The 24953-nt window shown below is 47.5% G+C and overlaps 1 protein-coding gene across 2 annotated transcripts in view; it reads left to right on the forward strand.

Moving 5' to 3' along the window:
* Positions 1 to 24953, forward strand: part of JADE3 (jade family PHD finger 3) — a 566198-nt gene that overhangs the window by 451039 nt on the left and 90206 nt on the right. For both annotated transcript variants that reach the window (XM_069636617.1, XM_069636618.1), the window contains exon 7: positions 11959 to 12126. In XM_069636617.1, the coding sequence (XP_069492718.1) occupies positions 11959 to 12126 (168 nt within the window). The remainder of the gene's footprint in view (positions 1 to 11958; positions 12127 to 24953) is intronic.

Here is a 24953-nt window from a genome sequence, read left to right on the forward strand (position 1 = left end):
TATCAATAAATAAATCTCGGCGGCAGGGAAAACAAAAGGTTTTGAAAGTATTTCACAATGGTCCCAGTCTTTCAGCAACCATCTTTGGTGGAGCTCCAAAACATGTGATGGGTCTGTGGAAATTCTACTGGAAAAATGGCGCTCACTAATGCACCACTGTTCCAACGTTCACCACTGGACAGAAAACCAACATTTCCACCAATGTGAACATGGCCCTTTGTCCCCAGAGCAGGCACGAAAGAAGTGGTTGATCCCATCTTCACTTCCACACAAAGCCCTTGAGAAGATTGTGTTTGATAAAACTCTATCAAGAGATCTGAAGGGACTCACAGAATTCTGTCACACAGAAGATTTGGAGGTGTTCCACAATATGTGCCTAAAGTACAGGCCAAAGAGATTGCATTTTGGCATCCAAGGGATGAAATCTAGGACTTTACTAGCGGTATTAGCACATAACGAGAATGTAGGCTGGGAACAATTTAGGACTGCAGGAAACTTAGGGATGCTTCACTACATTAGGGCCTTTATGAAAAGAAGCAACAAATGGGTTGTCAAACCATTATAAGAGAAAATGGAATTCGATTTTGTGAAAGATCTTGTTAATGTCGTCGAGATGCATACTCGTGGAATTGCGCACAAATCTGTTCAGAGTACACATACATTGCCACAAAACATTGCCAACGTGCCATGTCCACCCAAAGCAGAGCTTGTTAAATCGTTCAAAACCCGGTTCAAATGATTACCACCTGTTTTTGTTTTATAAACTGTACAAATAAAGTATGCAATTTGTCTTTTGAAATCTATCCTCTTAGTCCTTTTCTTAAAAAATTATTACGATTGCTTTCACGTTTCACAGTTTAGTCGAGCTACTGTGGGACCTTCATTTTTCGTGTTAATGGCCAATGAATAACAGTGTGTAATAATCTTTGGGTTTTGGCAGTTGCCTTGCCATAAAGTCCTGCAAAAAGCTGAATATCTGCTCGTCCTACAAAAGGGATTAGACCTAGGCCACAAAACATTCTACGCACGCAAAAAGTACTGACTGTGAAAACACGCCATGGGGTAGGAGGCCATGAGATAAGCAGAGGTGGGCCTATTACTAGACACATTTTGACTCCGTTTTTGTGTTACATCGACTATAATTCTGTCATTGGCAAGTTTCCCCTACAGCTCAGCAGCACCACGAACAGTGACAGCCCCCAGTTTCCTGTGCTCGTGCTACAAAATTCATGTTCTCATGGATGCGTTGACACGGGATGTTGCAAAGTAAGAATGTATGTTCATTTTGAATGAAGGTCACCAGCTTCGAATTTTTGCTTGGGAGCTGGGAGGACCACGCATCCCGCGCACAGTACAAGGTTGAATTGAAGGGAGGGGTGTAATAACGTATGCTATGATAAGGTTGCCCATTCCAAAACTGGACCTAGTTACATACAAGTTCAGTTTATGAAAAATCGTTGACACGAACAGAGGAGTCTGCATTACGGTCTGCATTGCGCCAAGAGGATGGAAATGCCGAATATAATGTAAGTTTCTCTTTAGACGATTTCATACCAGAACTAGTCGAAATAAGAATAGCTGACCGTTATTGCTGGGTCACATTGTACTTGTTTGTTCTGTGTGGCATATTGCAGTGAAGTGCTAGTACAACCTTTGTGTGCTTGGCTATCTACCGAACACATGGGCAGGCCAGCATCGAGACGCATGTAGACCACCACTTGTTTCTCCCTGGTTCTACGCTAATAAATCCATTACATTGTTTGTGCACCTCGAATTCTTGCCTCAGTTTACGCATTAGAGCTCAACATACTCCATTGAACTATCCTCGGAAGCAAATAGTGGAGTACTTTGATATTCCATGTTGTATTCTCTCGGTTCACATTGTCACCTCTGCGCTAATAAAGAAAATGATTAACTGTAATAAAGATCGGCTACTGAGACACATTTCTATTTTTATCTTTTGCAAACAAGTACATCGTGCCAGTCTGCGATTGTCATCTATTCTAGGCCCTGACCGATGGATTCTTCAACCGCCAGCTGCAGCTACATGTCAATCACTGGATCTACTTAACCGTCTTTTGGGACGACAGACAAGGTCCAATATGCCTGTACGCGGTACCAGTGATTAGGAGCAACATAACTTTTACGGTGGTCTAGCGCCAAGTTCATGCACCAGCTTTGCAATTCACCGTGCGACCGAAGTGCTTCCTTTAGGAACAGTGCGTGACTCACGATAAACATTTGCGGATTTGCGGAACGAAAGCAAAGAAAAAAAGTTCCATTTTGATTTGTCAGACGCCGAATGTTATCGAAACATTTAATGTGAAAAAAAATATATATATTGTACAGTCTTGTTTCCTTTTAAAGTACAGTTTCATATTCCTAATTGTGACGCCCTGTGCTGTGAGACGATGTGTGTTGTTTTCCGGGTTCCACGTCTAGTCGCGTAGCTGACGACTGGGCACGTTTGGCTACGCTGCCCAGTAACGTCACAGAGCGAGGTGGAGAATATCAATGATTTGGTGATGTCAGGCTCAGGGGCAGGGGATATGATTTAGTGGCGCAAACGCAGGTCACCCAGGGCGATGCAGCAAGTGATAAGATTATCAGAAAGATAGTCGCACCCTGCTGCCTCTTTTTGCTTGTGTTCAAGAGACGAAAACTCGGTTAAGGTGCATAGGAAATGTTTGTACGATCGATCGATTTATGGTTAAAAACACATGGCCGAACCATAGTGACAATTCTGACTGAACCATTCCTTTAAATTCAGCACACACTTTTTGTTAGACCCACAAGAGAAATCGCACACAGGTGGCGGGATGTGTAATATGGAAGCATTTGTTTTCAACTTTTGCTCCAGCTCACACGCCGCCATCATCTGCATTGCTTGCTAGTAATTTAAGGCATACATGTCTAAACCGATTAAAAGGCTCAGAAGGCGGACATTACTTCACTGATCAGTCTTTCTATAGCTTGTGTAGTTGTATGGATACATAAAAATATATCCCACCCTGAATCAAAATAATCTCAGTTGAAAAACAATTTCGGGGTGATCACTCAATTATTGCTTTCCAGGTGACCTTAAGGTTGCATCAATCATCTAATTGAATTACGTATATACGTCTTAGAATAATTGAGTTGGTTGGAGAGCGAAAACATTTTTAAATAACATGTGCTTTTTAATTCATGTTAATCAAAAAAATTAAAAAACATTAATACAAAAATACTCGGTGCTCAACATAGATATCCGTAATGTATTACATAATAAACATATCATAATCAAAGAAAAAGCATTTATCTTCATGATTCATCACAAAAAAAACATTCAACAATCTGACAACCAAATTTAAATTTCAAAGTGTGACATTGAAAGTGAGTTTTGAAAGGGAAAAGCTATAAAAGTCAGTTCCCTAGTTTGTGTAGTCATATGGGCCTGCCCAACTTCTATATATAAAACAAGAAATGCCAAGTTTTGCTCAGATTATGCTGATCACATTTAAAAAAAAAAATTTAACCTGAGGAAGTTGACAAATGAAGGATCATAGGTATCTCTACACATAAGGCTAGTGTGACAGTACCGCCTCTGTTGCTGACCTTTTAGTTTGTAAGTAAACAACTTGTATTATTCCTGACCAACCACTAGATGGCAGCCTTTGCAAAGTGTCATATCATGCCTGTGCTGCCATTTCTAGATGTTTACATGACCCTGCACATTTTTACTGCACTACAATGGCAGCGTAAGCTCTTACACAAGTCTGTTGTTATAGATGATGAAGGGGCGGGGGAGTGGCAGGAAGTTGGCAGGGAGGGGCTGGAAAGGGAGGGATTGGGAGGCAGAAGAGGAAGGAACAGGTTGGTGAGGAGCCGGGGGCAGGTGACTCTAGGGCAGGGGGTGGGGAGGCAGGGTACACCCTCGAAACAGAATCAGAGAGGCAGAGGGGGCACCTGTTTCACGGTAAAGCGGCGGGTGGGGGAATGGCATGGCACAGGAAAAGGGGAGTGCCGAAAGGACCCATATCTCCCCCCAAAATGACATCGCCCTACCCCATTTCCTTGATCCACCGTCTTGATCTTCGAATGGTGCGGCAGGGTCTATTGCTGGTATGATGTGCTGCATTATTTTGCTCTGGGGCTTCTACTGAGCTCTGCTCCTCCCCTTCTGATTCATCTTCATCTCCTGAGTATCCTGATGCCTCCCCTACATAGTCCTCTGTCCTCCTCCTAACCCCAAGTCTGAGTTACTTGTGGGCTGCCATCGCCTGCCTTTCTGAACAGTGAACTGTTCCTAGTCACTGTCCATCCTTCTCTTTCTGCCGTTAACATGGACCCTTTCACGTGGGTGATGGTCAGGGGTCGTGGGTCAAAAGGCGGGATGTCCCCGTGGGACTGTCTGTCGTACTAAGACAGTCTCCTACACCCAGGTCTGTTCCTTTTGTCAGCATACGTTTTCATTTTCTCCTTTGCTTGGCCGTCCCTTCTCCTTACTTTGTATTTGCCTGCCTTCTCCTCTGATGCCTCACTGTCCTGATGTAATCTTGAGCACACAGAACGGCCACTCATCGGTTCAGCCAGGCACGTTCCTGTAGAGTCATGCAGCCTGTTACGGTAATTTCATAGGAGCTTGTATAATGATTGTTCAGCGGGCATGTGGGTGATGTTTGCTATGCGTATCGCCCGCTTAACATTTGTCATAAAACGCTCCACAGCCCTGTTTGCCTGGGGCCAGAGTGGAATGACCTTGCAGTGTTTGGAAGATCATGTATGAGCCAAAATCACGAAAATCTCTGCTGGTGAACAATAGGCCATTGTCTGACTGCACTACTTTAGAGACTTCGAATACTGAGAAGATCTGATCTAGTACGAGTATTATGGTCGTTGCAGCTGTGGCAGACACTATTTCTGCTTCGGGATACCTCAAGCGCTCGTCTAGTACTACCAGTACATATTCTCCCGATGTCAGTGGGCTGAAAAAAATCTATTGCCACTTCCTCCCACACCCCTTCCGGGAGTGGGGGTCATGTGTAGCGGTTCTGGGAATGCTGCAGGTTGCAGGTTCAGACCGATGTGGAATGATTTCAGCGTTCTCTCGATATCGTCTATGCGTGGGAACCATACTTTCCTCCGGAGCATTAGTTCAGTAGACACGATACCTGTGTGACTCATGCGCAATGTCCGCTGTGCGTTGGGAGTGTTGCTGGTAGCACAAACAGTCCCCCTTGAGTATCTGAGACGAGGGAGATATGACCAGTTCGGCTTTGATTTCAGCAAGTGTTTTAAGACTCTAGTTAGCTCGAATAGAAGCTTGAGCGCGTTCCATCACTCATTCCTGATGCAGTATGTTGCAAGTGAGAGCATTGCATCTTCCGCCATGCATTTTGTTAGTCAGTCATGGAGATGACTGGTGGCACCGCATAGTGGATGATGTAGTTTATGTAACCATCCGCCCTGTTGCCCGATGACTGGGAGCCGGCCAGCTGGTAATGAGACGGGAAATCAGCTGGATTCTAGTCTTTTCCAGGTTTGTGTATGACATATTTGTACTTCTGTAAGCGCAGTCCCCATCTTGCTATCCAGGGCGGCATTTGTGCAGTTATTTTCCCATAGATGGTAACGAGAGCCTGATGGTCGGTTTTAATCGTGAAGGGTTTTCCATGGAGGAACAGGTGGAAATGTTTGCACGTCCACACGATAGCTAGGGCCTCTTCCTCTTCCTGTGAGTACCTCTGTTCAGCTTCAGTAAGACTCTTGCTGGCATAGGACACTATCTTCCTTTGTGCGTGTTCACTCCCAGAGTGCTGGGCCCGGACTGCCCTGAGACCTACCAGGCTCGCATCTACTGTTACCTCAGTGTTTAGGTTGGATCGAAGTATGACATGCATACAGCCCCGCCAATGTCCCTCTGGATCCGATCAAAGGCCTCCTCTAGTGATGGACCCCATTCAAAGGCTGTGTCCTGCTTCGTGTGCTAGCGAAGGGGGGCTCTTGTGGTGGTGAAATCTAGGAGGTACCTGGTGCAATAGCTCGCCAATCCCAAGAACGATCTCACTTGTGCAATGCTCACTGGGCGGGGAGCCTCTGTCAATGCTCGGATCTTGTCCGGTCAGGCTGAATCCTGTTTTCGTAAAAGATGTGGCCGAAGAAATTTAGTGTACTTTTGTCGAAGTCACATTTCTCTTTGAGTCAGGTTGCCGTTGAGTGCTGCGCAGACCTGGCGTCAGAGTGGCGTCATAAGCCTCCTGGAAGTGACCAACTATTAGGATATCGTCCCTGTCATTTGTGCAGTATGGTATGTAACAGATGATCCTGCGTATTTCTTCCTGGAATATTTCTTCGGCTTATGAGATGCAGAACCTCAAGCATTTGTAGCGAAATAGGCCCAATTGGGTGGTAAAGGTTGTGATGTATCGCAACTCCTCACAGAGTTCAATTTGGTTGAAGCCTTTGATTAAGTCTAGGTGAGAGAAAACTGTGGCCCCGTTGATTTGGTGCATCATGTCAGTGATGCGCAGTGACTGGTGATGTTCCCTGAGGATGGCTTATGCCTGTCTCCACGAGCGCTATTGGTTCTTTCTCTACCTGGTGTTGAATATTAAAGGGGCTACCTCAGAAGTGTTGTGCAATGGGTTTCACCGTTGGGTCAATGTGGAACCGGGTTTAGCTTCAAGAGTCAAGGAAAATATGATGCCGTTTTGGCAGCTGGGTAGATGTATTTATTCACCATGATCTAGTAGATTGTATTATATTAGTCCCATTTGGAAAGCCGATTAGAAACTTAATTAGAAACTTAATACACATCTGCTTGCAGCTTCTGTTGCCAGGACGTGTACTAGTATGCAATCTTGCTTATCCTTGTGTCAGAAGGGGGTTTTGAAGGCACCCAGGAATTGGAAGGGTTCCTTGGCCTCGCAGGTATTAATGGCCATTCGTGCTCTTTTCAGTCTGGGTTTGTTTCAGAGTTTCTGATACTCTGATTCCGTCGTAGCGTTTATGGTGGCTCCTGAGTCAACCAGGAACTCGCTCTTGATCCTGAATGGATAGTGGCAGAGTGGGACTGTGCTCAGATGCGGTGGGATTGCCTAGGGCAAATAAGTATCCTCTTCTCTTCCTGTCTGTGCTAGAATGTGATTGAAAGTCGCTTGTGGACGACATGTTGGTGTGGAGCCGGTGGATCTGTCTGCTGCCTTTGCGGCAGATGTCCAGTGAAAGTGAATGTTTACCTCTTGTGTGACGTCTCTCCTTGTAATGTCATGTTTCTGGGATCCTTGTCCTATCTTCTCGATGGTGTCGAGGTGGGGACTTGTGTCGGGGTGGCCCCTACTCTGACAAGCGGTCTCTTGCAACCTTTGAGTTTCGGCACATGGCAGGAAAATTCACCCCCGCAGGCCTAGCATATTTGGCCAATGGCCGGGCACGACCCGTTGTGAGGGAGATCATACCCACATCGAAAGCGCTGTCGTCTTTCTTGTCGGGTGTCTTGCTAGGCCTGTCGTTAAGTCATGGGTTTTATTCCTTCTTTGATTGTTGGTGTTGAAATGTGAGTTTTGCTCAGTGTGGAAATTTGGAGGTCTAAGGCTGAAGACGTTCTTGCCAGGACGAGGATCTCAACTAGCGTGTGTGATAACTGAAGCAGTTTCTTTTTTAGTATTATGGACCCGCACCCGGCGATTACCTGGGACTTGATTGCCTCCTCATTATTGTACAGGTGGAATTCAGTGTTTGACTCTGGACCTGAGACGTGTCACAAACCTGTCCATGCTTTCCCCTTGGAGTTGTCGTGGTGTGGAACACATTTCTTTCATAATCAATGTTTGTGTCGCAAAATGCTTTCAATATTTTCTTGAGGTCTCCATATTTGTATTCCACATCATCGGGCAGTTTGAAGATGATGTCCCGTACCTCTGGGCCAGCCGTGACAGCAGACCAATGATGCGTTTGACTTCCACCCACTGCGTCCAAGTAAGCTTCAGATTCTTTCATCCACCTGGTCCACCTCCGATCTAAACTGCTGGTGTCAAACCACATAATCGGCAGCATCAGAAATGCATTTCTCTTTCTGAACAGGACCGTGAGCCGGTATGGCCTGGTCCTGGCATTGCACTGGGCCCTACATGGTGCTGGGACATGTTGAGGACCTTGACCCTTGTTGACCACTTCAACCTGTGGCTTCTGTGTCCGGAGTCCTCTCAAGGAAGGTGTGGTCAGGGACGTGGTGGGCTGTTGTGTGCTACCACAATGCCCTGTGATCTTTCCCCCTTTGTATCCCTGGGCCTTTGTGGTCCTCGCATGCCCCTGTGGTAATGCTGCTTGTTTGTCCCTCTGGGCCCCCACTCACCGCTTATTCTTGACCTTGAGCGGATGTCGCAGGCCTTGGATGATGCTCCTCTGCCCTGCGGGAGGCTGCTGGGTCGGCTGGGGCTCGCTGCAGCCCCTCCCTGCTCTCCCGAGCAGGTGGGGAGTGGACTGCTAAGTTGGGAATGGCCCACTGCCCCGTGCAGGTTCCATGGGCTTGCCTCTTCATTGCCAATGTAATGTCCCAACCTCCGGTGGAGGGCGCGAGCAGTTCGTAGCCCGGGCAGCTTGAAAGCACAACCACACACCATGGGGATTTAACATCAACTGATTTATTACTTGCGCCGAGTGCGCTCACTTTAACATGGGTCAGCCAACCCTTGCATGTGCGCCACTGTGTCCCTTGTCAGGTGACCAAAGGCGATTCTACACTGTGGAGCACTGAAAGCATTGGACTGAAGAGACAGAACTATGAAAAGCATGCAACTGTAAACAAATACAAGCCACAGAAAAACTATTGCTGGGTAGGTCATGTCCCCATATCTATATAGAATGAATGGACATCATACTCTGTTAACAATACATTAGTATTACTGCCAGGTTGGACAAATTTAACGTTGCCCATCTGCATATTGTGCTTTCAACTTAATGCACCTTTCCAAGGCATGCTCAAAACACCTGCAAAATAAATAATGCTTCAGGCTCTAACCCACCTTTGAGATAAGGTATAATCTACTTGGTTTAAGTTATTGAGTAGTGACGACATCTCTGGATTCGTCAGTGGGCTGGATCTCTGACAGAAATCAGTACCCCAAGGTATATGTACGGGAACAATAGTGGTTTGAGAGGACAGAGCCAACTAATCCTTAACAGTGTCAGAGCAAAGATCAAACTGGAGATTTGGGAAAAAAACTATATTGTGGCACGCAATGGGCAGATGGCTGTTTCCCATACATATGTGCAGCACAAAATGGAAGTATTTTACAAACCATGATACAAAGTGAAAAAAGTAAGAGGTTTTCCACTTTAGGTTCACAAATTCTTTGAATGCTCTTTAGAGACCTGGTTCAGATTACTTATTGGCTCCGCGGTTTCCTAAACCCATGGAGGCTAGCCGGTTACGTTCTAATCGATAGCATTCAGTGTACTCTTGCTGTGTCTCGGAATCTTTGTGCTTCACTTTCTGGCCATTGTGTAGAAAGACTGGATGATTGCATCGTGCTTCGTGAAGGGGAGATCCCGGGATGGGGAACGTTTTACTGTTTTTCATACATGAATGTTAGCTTTAAGTCCCATTTTAGTGTATTTTTCATATAAATAAGGAAAACCTGTTTTACATAGTGAAGTACAATGATTTAAGAGACGGGGATCCATACTGAGGGTGTGTCATTTCTGTATGGACTCGGACAGACACAGCCCCCATTATTCAGCCACACACACACGGCTACTTTGCCCAGCAAAGCAGAGATTTTTCTATGAAAAGGGCATTCAATATGACAATGCTGGCCCAGAGAGGGCAGCAAGAAGAGGCATAAATCTCACTCCATGGCTTTTTCTTTTTTTAGATTCTATGGTACTCTTTATGGCATTATGCAGTAAAAGTGCACAAGTATAATTTAAATAAGGTAGAACAAGATTTGCTGCCACCAGCCCATTCTGGACACATTGTAAATTTAACCACAAATAAACCCAAGTCCTTTGGCCTTCCTGCACACATTCTACTGATCTGACACAACCACTGCACCACACCTAGCACTAGTATGCAGCTACACAGCACTTATTCCACACTGGGTGCACACATACCGAGTGCACCAAGCACATTTTTACTACATTACTCTCTCTCCACTGACCTGGACTGCGTTCCCCGAGGGAGTTCAACCCTCAGCGCTTTGGAATCATACCAATGGTAAAAGGCGCTATAGAAGTGCCCAATAATGTAACCTAACAAAGTCACAAAAAAAGTATAGGAATACCAAGTATTCAAAGAGCTCTTCCTTTTAAGGTGATGTGTGCATCTTTAAAAATACAAGACATCCCCTAAGGGGAGACAGTCTTCCAGTACTGACTGTCTTAGGGACTGATACATTTCCACATTCCACATAAGAGTGAACAACAGCAAGGAAGAAAAGCTGAGTGATGTACTTCCCTCCAAAAAGTTATGTTAGGGAGCAAACAAAATAGAAATTATGTGAGGAAAGCAGCAAAACTTATTTTTTAACAGTGGGGTCAGATATACATTTAACAATGGTGACAGTCTAGATTCTTGTGGCATCCCACATGTCAGTAAGATTCGTTTTCACTCCAATGGGCTATGCGAGAACCTTTTCGCCTGCCTAGCAGAAACCTTACTAAGATTGTCAGGCTGTCCATGTAACACCAATTCTTTTGCAGAGTTGAAAGCAACTGTCATGGCTGACTTTGTCGAAGGCCGATGGTAGATCTAACAAGTGAAGGCCCTGATACTGCTGTTATCCACCTGCCACCCCAGATTGTCCTGCATTTAATATAACTTCTAACTCTGTTCCTTGGCCCACAGAGAACGACATGCACATGAGCCGAAAGATTCCAATGCTACCAGAGGCAAAGAGCTAATTGTTTAAAAATGTATGGGGACAAACATAAGGGGAGCCCACTGTTGTAAAATGGTCTTTATCTAATGGCAAAAACGTAGGAACACCCCCGTCTTCGACTGGTTGTTGGGCGGAAGAAAGGCCATATTGGGACCTAAAGATGCAGTAAGGATGTTATCCTTAATGTCTGCATGGATGGTTTTATTTGTTAGCACCTATTCAGAAAGAAAATAAAAATACTATTTAGTCATAACGTTTTAGGATTTCATCAATCATCACAACTAGTTATTATTGGGGAGCATCCAAGTCTTTCCTTGTGCAGGAGTTGTTGCACTGACAAATCTGAACTTTGTATTTTTGGCAGAATTTTAAGAATGTCCACCTATTTGCTGGCGATTAATTCTGATGCCAATGTTAAATGGAGTGTGACACAAGCAGGATACCGCCAACAATCAATTGATCATACTTCTAGATTTGTATGATTTTATTTTTTTGAAGGAGAGTTTGGCATAGTTAAATCACCCATCCGCAGTCTGAGATTAAGTAGAGGGTTACAGGCAGAAACAAAGCAAACCCTAATACAAGTCTCTGGGGTATAGCTTTATTAAGTTGGCTATGCCATTGACCTTATTCCTGTTTTTCAGTGGTAATTTGTAAGACATTTAAGGTAGTACAAATCAATAGTTATCGTCCGAAAACTTGCATCTAGTAAGTTCAGTAAACAACATATTAAACAAACAAGAAATCGCAACTCCACAATGTTAAATGGGCACAAACCAAGTTGAGATTTATTTATAAACTGTTTCTAAGTATGATGGACTGAATGAGGGTGGGCCAATACTAGGTAAGTGATTGCAAAACAAGACACCTCCACTTTGGGCTAACTGACTGGTTCTGTACTGGGTTATACAGTAGGTCTTGGCCAACGAGGATGGCATAGTGGTCAGACCAAATATAGTCAGACTGAGGTTCTTTCCTTGCATTAAGTGTTTATTTTGCACATTATTGTGACTTGATTACCATGCCCCCCGCTTCCCTACCTTCGAATGGTGATGAACATGTTATAAACTTCATTCATTGATTTCCTTTGACCCTCTAGGCATGCTACGGTATCCTGAAAGTTCCTGAAGGCAGCTGGCTATGTCGCACATGTGTGCTTGGCGTTTATCCACAGTGTATCTTATGTCCGAAGAGTGGTGGAGCAATGAAATCGACCAGGACAGGGACCAAATGGGCCCACGTGAGTTGCGCCCTTTGGATACCAGAGGTAACCTAAACCTTTTTTTATTTTTCTGCATTAACATGCAATCTTAGTCCTATGATCTGCTGCATCAAGAGCAAAATGGAGTGCCCACTGGAGGGGTATATATTTCAAAATGTACGATGTTGCTGAATATGAAACACAGCTTTATTTGGATCTATGCGTTTGCGTCGATGTGCAACACCTCGAATTCTGTTCTGCGGACTCATGTCCATCAAATTCCCCTCTTTGTCAAATTGATTTAAGCAATTTGGCTCCTTCCTCCTCCCCTACTTCAACCGGCCGTCGTGGGGAGCTTTATCCTCACAGCACCCTTAATTTCCCTTCACCTTTTAATGGGAGGTTCCACCCCATACCAGATTCTTTCCCCCATTGCTGCAATACTTCCATGTTACCCAGCCCCACGGCCGCCTCTTCATCTTTCCCCAGATCCCCTTCACTGCTCTTCTCTGTCCCCTTTTCGGCCCACCCATGCCTACTCCCACGTCACTGAGCCTGTACCATTCCAACCCCTTCCTCCGCTTACCTGTTCCTCCTTGGTAGCCCATTGCTCTTCCTGTTGGTTAGGAAAGATTTTCTTGCTGCTTCCCCTCCACAGACATGTATGGAACCCCCAGTCTTTCACGATTGTTTCCTGACTTGACTTTTTGAAGGTAAGTAAAGCCTGTTTGCTTTAGTTACATCTATTTTGGAGGGTGCTGATCATTTCCTACGACTATCGGTGTAGGGGGGACCCTATCCCCCATCATGAAATTACTTTTAGTTTTTAAACTACACACATCACCTTACAGTGCGGAGGGACAGGGATACTTTGTATGCCTTTTTTCTTTTTAGTAATATTTGTTACTTTCATGGTGTGTGCAAGACAGCCTGGTGGCAACAGGTTACATGTCTTTATAACTAGAAGATGAATGGTGACAAACTTTTTCAGTGACTCTAGAATAACAAAAAACTGCCCATTTTTATTTGCCCCCCCCTGCCAAACCCCCTGTTTTCCCGGCTTTACTAACCCCTGAACTTTAGTTTTAAATAATTTTTTTTTGTGCACATTGGGTTTTATTTTGCCGGGGCGCATACTATTACAACAGTACAACATTAGTGTTTCAACAAGAAAAAACTGAAAAATACCAACCAGTAACATCCCCAGAAAAAGGAGAAAATGGGACTCTGACGACCCCCCGCCCCTTTTTAGGCATCCTACCCCTCCATTCCCCCCGGTACTGTTTGTTCCTTCATTGATCGGGTTTCAAGCCTCTGTCCGGAGAACAGCTTGCATGTAAGCCCTCTGTTATCCCCGCCTCGTTACTCCTAGCTCACCCTCCATGCGACCAGAGTACTCCTCCGTAGCTCCTCACCATAGCCGCCCCTCCGTACCTTCACTCCAGTTCCCACGAGGTCCACTTCATTTCACCCCAACTGCATGCCCGGGGGTATATATCTGGCTATGAAGGGGTACCATTCCATCTCAGTCAGCCCGGCCTTCCATGGAGCCCCGCAGTAATTCTTTCCATCGTATAAATGCTCTTGACCACGTTGGACCATTCACTTTTACTGGTTATGTTTTCGTTTTTCCATTTGGTGTCTATACATGCCCTGGCGGGCAGCAGTAAGGCTGCGCCCATTTTTCGGAAGCCTGAAGTATTCCCCCTCCCTCTCCTCCATCCCAAACAAAACCAACATGGGATTTTTATCCCTAGGTATCCCTTCCAGGTCTCTGATCCATCCAAGGGCCTCATCCCAGAAAAGCTGCATCCTAGGACAGGCCAGCCACATGTGCCAATAGTCCGCCCTCCTCTCACAGCCCCTCCAACACCGGGGACTAACATCTGGGAACATCTTTGAGAGTCTGACTGGGTCGTACTACCACCTATGGAGGAGCTTGCTCGTGTGCTGTCTGTACTGGCATGATAGTGATGTCTTATTTATGCACCTGCAGAGCCTGGTCCAAATCCTGTTCCAGAGGGACCTGGGGGTACTTCTACCCCCAGGTCCCCATTCCCAAAGCCCTCTCAAATGCTTCGTGGTACCACCTCTCGCACCAACCAAGGCCTTATACATGACTGAGATTAACCTGCGCATTGTCGTGCACATGTCCAGCAACTTCTCAAACGGGCTAGCTCTCTGATAGTCTTGTCCCATACTCTCGCATCTGTGAGGGCTCCTTTTAGCTGCAAGAACAGGAATAAGAGTTTCTCTATGCCTAGTGCCTCCTCTAGATCCACAATTGAAACAAAGTTCCCCCCCCTGAAGAGCTGCCCTATCCTCTCTAGGTCTACCTGAAACCACCCCTGAAACCTTCCTGGATTTGGTATGGTGTCGCTAATCCTCGGTACCTAGATGTGTCCCAGAGGCTAGGGCCATATGGTGACCCCCTTCATGCCTACATGCTGTCTCCAGACATCCCAGAAGGATCCCAGGATGGGGTGATCCCGTGTTCTCCTGGGCAATTTTTCCCTAGGTACCCACAACCATTCCCCACCCACTGTTGATCTGTCTGGGACCTGAGGTGGGGAATCAAAATTCTAAGCTCAGCTCTAGGGAGCTCTAGGGTGGTCCTGGAGATTCTAGCGGCCTTCCCCTGCCAGAGGAATCTATGAAGTGTCCCTTGCACCTTCCAAAAGAACCCCTCCGGTATGTGCATCGGGAGAATTTGGAATAAATATAATACCCTCGGGAGGACCACCATTTTCAGCACATTCAGACGACCCAACCAAGAAATTGTTCGTTTTTGCCACTTTTCGATATCCCTGTGTATTATCAGCTGCAGTGGGGGGAAATTAGCATTAAATAAGCTGTCCAAGTCCCTCATGAGAATAACCCCTAAATACCTCATCGTTGCCACATTAACCTCCAGCCCAAGAGGGGAGAACCTTTCAATGTCCGTGTCCCTAGCCCTGTCCAGAGGAAAAAAGAACAGACTTCTCCCTATTAATCTTCAGTCCCGCTATAGTACCATACTACTCTATCAGCCGGTGTGCCGCCAGATCGGAAGCCGGCGGGTTTTTCAAATGAAGCAACAAGTCATCTGCTTCTAAGGCAACCTTGTATTCCACCCCTCCCATACTGATGCCCATCACCCTTGGGTTGTCCCTGATCCTCTGGGAAAGAGGCATACAAAGTCGGGGAGAGGGGACACCCCTGCCTGGTTCCCCTCCCAAGCGCGAGCCATCTCGAGAACCCTCCACTCACCATTAGAGGCCATAGGGGCTGAATACACGCTAGGATCCCCCCGCCCCCGAAAGAGCCTTTCACCCATACCAAACATGACTAATAGCGCGCTGAGAAACCCCCACTCCACCCGATCAAAGGCCTTCTCTGCATCTATTGAAAGAAGGGACGACCCCCCACACATCCCAGGGTGCGTGCATAAGCTGAAGTGTCTTCCTCATAGTGTCTGCCCCCTGTCGCCCCATAATGAACCCCACTTGGTCCGAGTGTATCAGGCTCGGCATATAACCCTACAGTCTCGTGGCAATCACCCTCATGTACAACTTTGTATCCGTGTTGTGGAGAGAGATTGGCCGATATGCCCCACAACTCCGGTGATCTCTACCCTCCTTGGGGATCACTGTAATCAAGGCTCGCAAGAAGGATTCCGGCGCCCTGCCAGTGTCCAGTATATAGTTGAACAACCTGGTTGAGAAAGGAAGTAGAGCGGGGAGAAATGCTTTATAGAACCCGGCGGTGAAGCCATCTTCACACGGTGCCTTCCCCACCAGCAACCTTACCACTGCCTTTTTAACTTCCTCCTCTGTTGTGGGGGCATCCAGCGCAGAGGACTCTGCGTCCGAAAGTTTGGGCAGATTTGTGGCCGCCAGATAGATGTCAATTTCCTGTGCTTCGGGGGAGACCTCTGAGGCATACAATTCCTCTTAGAAGCCTGCAAAGGCCTCAGGGATTGCCCTCCCCCTGTTAGTCCCGCCTCCCCATCATTTCCCACTATTTCGCCCACCCACCTATCCGCCCGCTGATCTCTAAGCCGTGCAGCCAGTGGGGATTCTGCTTTATCCCCTTTTTCATAAAACTTTTGTTTCAGTAAGAGGAGGCTACAAATGACTTTCCCCTCTTCCACGAGTGTCGGTCCTGCCTCTGATGCCTCGCTTCCTGTACAGTTTCCTCCCGACTCAAAAAGGGGTCTTCGGCCATCGCGTCCAGGTGTCTCATCTCCTCCCTCGGTCTCCTCTCCTCTCATTGCCCTTACCCTATTTTTGCAGGCACCCTCCCTAATTAGGATCTCTCTCCACGTAGCCTTCCCAGCCTCCCATACGGTCCACATGTCCATCTTCCCATCGTCATTCACTCTGAAGTACTCCAATATCTCCTTGTTCATTTCCGAGGAGAACCACTGGGTCCTTCAATAGCAAAATCATTGCTTCTCCATTTTGACCCCAGGGGGAAGACCTGCCCACTGTATATCCACCATGTCGTGATCAGACCACGAAATTGGGATGATCTGAGCCCCTTGCCACCTCACATATATTTCACGAGATGTACAAGTAATCAATCATCGTATAGGTCCCATGGGGTGGGGAATAAAAAGTGTAACCCCTTATCCCCGGATGGTGGAATCGCCAGATGTCCCTCAATCCCTATTCTCAAAGTGAGTCATCGAACTCGCAGTGGCCAGTGCCCAGTGCTCCCGTGTCCTATCCCCGGGGCTTTGCCTGTCCATGTATTGAGACCCCCCCGGCCCCTGTCCGTGATCAGGTGCCCTCTGCTTTCTACCAGGAGTTTTGCCATGGTGTTTTTCAGGAACCATAACTGTCCCTGATTGGGCGCATACACTGTGGCAAACGTGGACCGCGTCTTTCTGATGTCCCCCGACACCAATAGGGTTCTCCCATCTACGTCTGACCCAACTTTGGTGACCTCCATTCTCAGACCCCTTTGTACCAGAATACACCCCCTGCCTTTCTCAGGGGGCCAGAACCCCAAAACTCACAGCCGACCCTCCTGCAGGGAACTCTTCTTTCCTCCCCATGGAATACTTTGTTTCCTGCAGAAACATAACATCCAGCTGCGCCCTTCGAAATTCCCTTGCCAACATATATCGCTTGGTGGGTGAATTCAAACCCTTCACGTTCAGGGTACCAATCCTTAGGGGACCGTCCCCCGGTCTATTTCCAGGCAATGTACTCATGTTATCCCTGTCCGGAGGTGCCCCACACGCCTCCTCCAGGTCCTCAATATATCTGTCCGAACCCTTCACAAACCTAACTCTACTGCCAGAACTCCCTGTACCAGTTGGGATCTCGCACGCCCACCCCTTCCGTAAATGCCCCTCCCCCCTCCGGTGCTCGGCTCCGCCCTGTTAACATCACTGGGAGAAGCTCCCCCCACCCCCTTGAGAGGTCCCCTTTTTCTGTACCCCTTATCTTCAAACCACCCTATTTCCCCCCTTTCACACCCTATGCTCCCCTGAGGATCCCTTACCCTCCACTCCCCTCCCATAACACATTAAATCATAAACGTAACTGCGCCCTTGAAAAGGGACGAAAGTAACGGGGAGTGCCCCCACCCATGGCGAGGGGTCATAATAGTTGCCCCGGCCCGTGGGCCCAGGCTCCTTAGTACACTCTGCATCCATTGCACTGTCACCCCATGGCGACACGCCCACATCCGCTGCATCAAGTTCCATCCACCGCGGGAGTGTTCAGTTTCCTGAACTTCTGTGAACCCATGAAATGCCTTCTCTGTGATCCCTGTGTTTCCCATTGTCTGCCGTAAGGCTTCCGTTCCCTTGAAGAATGCAGGGTCTCTCCCTCTCCAATCAGTTCGTTCATCGCCCTCTTAATCCCCTTGGTCCGTTATAAGTCTGTATTTGCTCCCTCCTGCTTCAAACGATATGGAGAAGGGAAACCCCCACCTGTATCCGATTCCCTTCTCATCGAGCTACCTGGTGAGGGGGGCACAGAGCCTTCTCTTCAAGAGGGTAAGCGAGCAGAGGTCCTGGAAGACCGTCAATTTAGCAGAGCCATACATTACTGAGCCCTTCCTTCTTGCCTGCTCCAGGATTTGGAGTCTGTCGCTATAGTTGTGGAAGCGAACAAGGACGGATCTAAAGCCACCCGCCGCAACCCAGCCCTGTGTATCTGCTGAATCTTGACTTCATTAATGGCGTCATTATCGAAAATGAGTTTGGTGGTGGCAAAAGGAGCATTCTGCAGGTCATTCTCGGTCTCCCCTTATTCTCTGGGACCCTGACTAACCAAAGGATTATTATGCCTCTCGCGATTCTCTAGGTCATCCATCTTCAGGATGATTTCCTCCTCCCTTTCCACCTCCGCGAGGCACACATCTATTTGAGTCTCCAGGCTATCCAAAGAGGACTGGTTGTTACACCAGCTCCAATCTTTCCTCCATCTTGTCAATCCTGTGGGTGATCTTGTCCACTCTGCCCCCGATGACTGCCCTCATACTTCTGATCTCCTTGAGGAGGGCCGCCACATCTTTTTTGGTGGCGCCAGCGTTCTCCCCCATCCTTGACCTCTGTCGGTTGTACTTCATCCGGGGGCTCATGGGGTATACTCAAAGGGGGAAAGCTTCTTCCTTATGTCCGTGTCGCGGCCACTTGCTCCACCCGTTCTGTCCGGTCCGTGGGATGGCCTGTCCGATCTTGAATAAACGCTACTGTGTTCCCTGGAATTCAGCGGAGAGCCTGCGGTGCTGGTCCAGGGCCTCGATAGCACTCACAGGGCGCTCCCCCTGAGGTCCCTCATTGGTTCCAAGCTAGAGGCCCCCTTGATGTTAAAGGTGATTGTTCAGCGACCTGGGAACAGCCTAGCCGCGGTGCGCTCCTGGCGGCCCTCTTGGACTCTGCCCTCCCGACAGGGGGTGCCTCCATTCACAGGGTTGACTTCTATGGGTGCAACCGTCAGCCAATTAGTGATCGGTGCGGCAGGGTGGGCACACGCCCCTGTGAATGATCCAGGGGACCCACACCCACCTCCCCTCCTGAGTGTCCTAGCGTGTCTCCTTCTCCTGTCGCTGTTGGGGGCTCCTGGTTTCAGGGATCCCAGGTGCCTCCCTGCGCACCTCTCGGGCTCCTGTGAACGGGGTACACAATGCGCTGCAGGTATTCTTTAGTATGGCCGGAATGAGGCGGGCACACGCCCCTGTCTGACCCAGAGGGCCCACACCTCCCTCCTGGCAGCTCTTCAGGGTGGACACCTCCTCCTCCGCTGCTGGCAAGCCCCGCAGGCCTCACCCCATCACCTGCTGAGGCACCCCACTCCCACTACGTCCTCAAACGGCACATCAGCTGGACTAACCCCCCAAAACTGGAACAACCCACGCAAGGGCAGCCAGGCACCCGCTCTGTCAAGCCTCCACGGGGTCCCAAGTGTTACCTGTGTCCCTGAACCACTTGCCCCAGCCAGGGCCAACAAGGGAAGGCCCCCAGGAGGGCCACATCAGTTCCTTTGAGTGCGGGGCAGCACCTAGGGGTTTCACGCTGTCCTCTGCCTGTGAATGCCACTTATCTGGCGTCTCCGGAGCCGCATCTTTGACTCTTGCAGCAATCTCCACCACCGGCACACAGTCCTCACTCCCCCACCCTCGGGGTCTGGGGGGGTTATGCAGGTCCGAGGCCCACAGACAATCCACACAAATGCCGGGAAGAGTCCTCACCCCACCGCCAGTATCCCAGGTTCCCCCGCCTGAACGCACAGCGCTCCTTATGTCCTGCTGTGTGGGGGTGGGCAAGTTCACTGCCATGCACAATGGGGGGACCCCGGTCCAAACCACCAAGCCCTGCTCTTCTGAGGCACCTCCGAGTCACCCAACGCCCTCAGGGGCGGCTCCTCCTCGCAGCGGGGAACCCAGCAAGTCAACCCCTGCCTATGTTAATGCTGGACAGGGGGCGGTCACTTTCCCTCCGGGGGGCCGCTCGCGGTTCGAGGGTTAGGGGTGCTGTGGCCTTCCTATGGGCCAGGCAGCCTCAGCCTGTACCGCCAAGTGCCTCAGTCCCGGTGCCCAGTGCCTGCACACAACTACGTAGCACCCCACTGCAACTTCACACGGGTTGTACACCCGTTTCTATGCACCCTCCGATCCGGGGATTGGACTGGGGGGGTACAGCAAGTGTTCACGCTTCCAGTGGGGGTTCAACCTCCTCTGGTGGTGGTCTCTAGCTTGGGCTCAATCCACGAAGAAGCCCTGTGGGGAGGAGCCCTTTACAGAGACTTCCACATCTCTGCGCCCCTTGGTAGCCCCTTTTTAATCCGTTACCCCACCCCCCACATATACCTTTCATTCAAAATCTGACATTTTTGTCTTTATTTATGTTTCACTAAAAAAGTGGCAACAGATATTTTTCTACTATGGTTTTTTCACATTTGCATTTTACTGCATAATGCCATTTCGACTCCCATATAGACTAAATAGTAATGCTGTAGGTTTTTTGCCCTGTCCTTTGGCCTTCTTCTAAGGCAAGCCCTTTTTCTGCAAAGTGGCGGGTGTTTCTGACTGGGTTTGGGGCCTGGGACGATATGGTACGAGGTCCACATCTTGGACAAAGTGTCTGTTACTAGGCATATGTGAAGGCAGGAGGCTGTCCATAATTGGACTGCCCTTGCCAGTTTGAATACTGCAGATCTTTACCATTTGTGGGCTCTGAAGTGACCTAGCTCAAATGTATCATTAAAAAGCAGGCCCTGCAGCCATTCTTCAGATTGTCATTGGAACCAAGATCCCTTGGACGAGTTGCAGCCTACCGAAGACCGGGAACCTGCATTGCATCCAACAAGCATAGCCGCTAGCGAAATCCCTGCTACTCTATGCTGATCTCCCGAACACCCTCAATGGTATACTATTATCAACGGGCAGTCTCGACCCCTACTCAAGGATCCTGCCCTCTCAAGCCTTCAGGAGGGTACTGGGGGCCCCCTGTGGATTGATCAACTCCCTTCTTGAGCCCTTTGCTACACCGGCCGCCATACAGAGCTCAGACCTGGGGCTTTGTACACTCTGTGTGAGCCAAGAACCATCCTTCTGCAGTTGCTGCTCTCTCAAAGGGAGAGGCCTAGCAGGAACAGTTCTTTATCTCTGCCACAAGGGTTGTCTTTCACTACATGAGTGTGGTAATCTTTGCTGTTGACTGCCTTCGTGCCCTGGGGGAGTATCATGATGTCGTGGGAATTGGGGTGATTTTCATCTCATCGTGCCTGGGTGTCCAGCTGCCAAGTCACAGCATCCGCCCCACCAGAGCACGGGCCTGCCTACTACCTGGACCCAATCCCAAAAATGGCTGCTGGTTGCGCTCTCTAGACCTTCTGCAACAGGTCCTTTTAAAGAGATAAGTGGGCCCAGTGCGTCAAGGAACCCTGGGGGGGTGGGGTCTGACTTGCATCTAAATGAGGGAGAGCCTGCACTGCTGGTCTCTTCCACCCCTCGCACCATAACTACACATGTGCAAGGTCCTAACCCTACCTCTTCCTGGCCTGGTCGTGATCGGTGGAGTTTTGACTGAGGATCCTCCTACTGGGCTTCCCCTAGAGTGGTGGGATTGCGAGAGGACCCTTAATAAACTTGACTGTTTGTTCTTGCATCCTTGGAACACTTTTGCCAACCTATTGGCTTTACCAATACTTAATTTGGCTACTTCTAAACATCCCTCTCTCCCTACAGAGTATTGTCATGTGAATTGTGATTTTAGGGCACTAGACCCTATTCTCTTTAGCAGGGAAGGAATTTTAAAGTGCTGGGGCCCTTATTTTTTTTAGGCCATGTCAGTGTTTCTCTGAATTATTTACAGGTTTCACTTATTTGATACTCGTTTTCTACAGTTTACCTGTGTTAGTTACTTGACATTAATTGCAATCAATGTTGAAAATACGGTTTCCCATTTGACGTCCATGCAAATGCCCCCACAGGTTGGTGCAGAATTGGGCTGCGCGGGTGCAAAATTGCAAGCAACTCAAGCAAAAAAGCCGATTGCTAAAGAAATCTACTGAAGAAAGCAAGCGCTTCCATTTCTAAAAATTTCGTGGGCTCAGGAGTTCCTGAGCTATCCGGTCTGCTCAAGGCAGGGACTTTCCACCTGACCATTACATGTGGTAGCAAATGTGAGCAACCGTTGGAGACGGGAGAATCACGTGTGAACGTTAAGACTGCTGTCAGGAGCGCCCTTTGTGAAAATCCTGCCCCGATCCCTGCAGAGGTGCCCTGCAGGGCAAAGGCGAGCCGTCGGTTAAGGGAGAATCAATACCAAAGGCCTCGGCCAATCCAGAGATGATAACTTTTTTCTTTGAAGTGGACCCGCCTTGGGAGGGCATTGGCGTTACCCATTCGGGTTATCCTGTGATCGTCTGCAGTGGCAGTGCAGCACCCACAGTTGAGTTGGTTACTAAGTTGAGGAGCATAGACCCCGCCTCAGAGTTTACAAGGTTTTACAATTGTGAATGAACATATGTCCTGGAACCATTGGTCTCTGCTGCCCTGAAGATGGACTGATTTACAGTCCGAAACGCGTCGGCTAAGAAACTCTATTTAATTGGTACCTTTTGGGATTGATAAACCGCAAATTGCTGGATTTGGGCATTGATGGACATTTAGAAAAAGGGCCGGGGAGTATCTGGTCCACACAATATTGCTCCTTTGTAGGGAGAATTTGATACCGAACTTGATGCTCATAAGACTCTCAGAAAGAAGTGTCTTGGAGAATGTGCCAGCGTTCTTCGTCTTTTCTTCGTTAATTATGTGAATGGGGAATTTACTTGACATAATTTTGTCTAAATGGATTGTATTTATGCTTATACATTGAGAAATACCAATGACATATGCTTTCCCTTTTTGAAATCGAAAAAAGACTAGTAAAAGTTTGTTTTTCCTTTTTAAACAAATGGACTGTGGAATTCGTTTTTGATTTATTCATTGACCAATTGGAAATTACACTTTGTGTGTTATATTGTTTTAAGTTGTGAATGAGACTGTTTACTTTAATTAAACAACGATTGAATTGGATTTGGGGGGGTGTTCCTCCCATTGGAGTGCACTGTGGACAGACAGGTAGCAAGCAATACATGTCTCTTTTTCTCTTCAGTCAATTAGTGCCTTCAGAGGAAAATGTTGACATTCTTTAGCAAGAACGCCCAGTGGTGAATGTATATATGTGCATAGTGTGGATTTAGTGATGGTACTTAGCTATTTTCATTCCAAAGAGGTAGAGTGGGCCAAATATTGTATTTCTATACTTTACTGTCTAACTTCTGCAAAAAGTATTTGCTCAGTTCAGGACAAATAGTAATATTCTTTGTTTGGGTAAATCTTCTTTTCTCGATGTCCATCTAAAATATATCAACAATGAATGAATTACTCAAAGTAGAGCACTACTTTCCAGTGGTGCTTGGCAGTCTGATTAGTCTGGTGAAGTTGCAGCACACCCATTCCTCTAACCAACTGTCCAAATTCTCCTTTGCTTCTGGCTATAGCACTGTTATTGCGAGGTCAGCAGTCTCCTCTTTTGTTGAATAAACGGGAAGACTTGGGCAGCTCAACAAGTCACAAGCTGCCATAAACGTTTTTTTGTTTTGGTTCCAGCCTCAACTCTCATCCCAACTGCCGGCCTTTCTTTACTATAGGCTTTCTGAGGCTTACTCCCACCTCTTTAATGACTTGGGCCTTTCTTCAATAATTAGTATGCCTTATTCTTCTGTTGAGACCTCCAGACACTGGGCAACAGATATTTATAAAGCTATTTTTTTAATGATGTGAACCAAAAGGCACATTTCCATGTAATAACAACACCTGGAAGTATGAGAAGTGTTTCAATGTTTTTGTTCAGATCCAGACTAAGCAGTATACACAATGACTTTTATGCTGCAGCTAGCAATGGACTGTATTTGCACACAAGGCATTACAAAGCGTGTTTGATATACCCTAATTTAAAAAGATAGCAGGAGTGGTGCAAAACTGCTTTGCCACACTTTGCACAGTGCTGGAAAGTAAAACTTTTTCTCCCAACCCTTCCCTGGCTCTCTCTCTCTCTTCACCCCTGAGGTAGTCCAAAAGCTTTTCTGGGCTATCTTTACTCTCCAAGTATGTGAACAGAGCAAATGCAGTAAGATGCTAGCATCCAGACCGAAAAAAAAACAATTCAAAATCATTGGCAGAAACAAAATGCCCGTGGAGTGGCAAGAGGGTTGCACCAGAAGATATCCCAGGAAAAGAATTGGAGTGGATCTAAGAAAAAAAGCAACTAAGTTGGTGCACAGATTAACAGACCCTAAAAAGTTCAGCTTGGAAATCAGATTTCTCCAAATAAAGTTCAAAATCCAAAGTCTGAGTGGAGCCAAAGGAGTTCTGATGCCAGGCTAAGTTCAATTATCAGAAGACTGCACAAACAGAAAACCAGGACTGGCATCAAATGGCAAAACAAAAACAGACTAGGATACAGCAGGGTCCTTTTGAACCGTATGAGTCACAAACAGAATGAACATGAGCACAGCACGCCTATTATGGATTACCAAATGTCTTCTTTGTTTATAAATGTTTATAAATGTCTCCCTGTTTCAAGATATCCACAGTCCATGGCTCCATGGCAAACTGTACCTTTTGCATAATGGTGTTTGCCGGCCTTTACATAGCTGGCAATAGCCAATCGCATGTTAAACCAGGTGAGGAATGGGCAACATGACCACTGCAGTATGACCTGCCCCTTAGTGGTCTGTGGTGGGCCGGTCTTAGCCTGCACATGATAAATTCCTTAATGTGCACTCTTCACTCGCCGTTGGAGAGTGATCATTTACTCTTGATGAATAAGAAATGGTGCACTTTGTGCTTTTGGAGGACTGAGGGGACGAGTAACTTTTTTTTGGCTGGCTATTATTTTGTAA

Source organism: Ambystoma mexicanum, chromosome 7p (assembly GCF_040938575.1).
Source record: "Ambystoma mexicanum isolate Mex_15411 chromosome 7p, UKY_AmexF1_1, whole genome shotgun sequence".
Lineage (NCBI taxonomy): Eukaryota > Metazoa > Chordata > Amphibia > Caudata > Ambystomatidae > Ambystoma > Ambystoma mexicanum.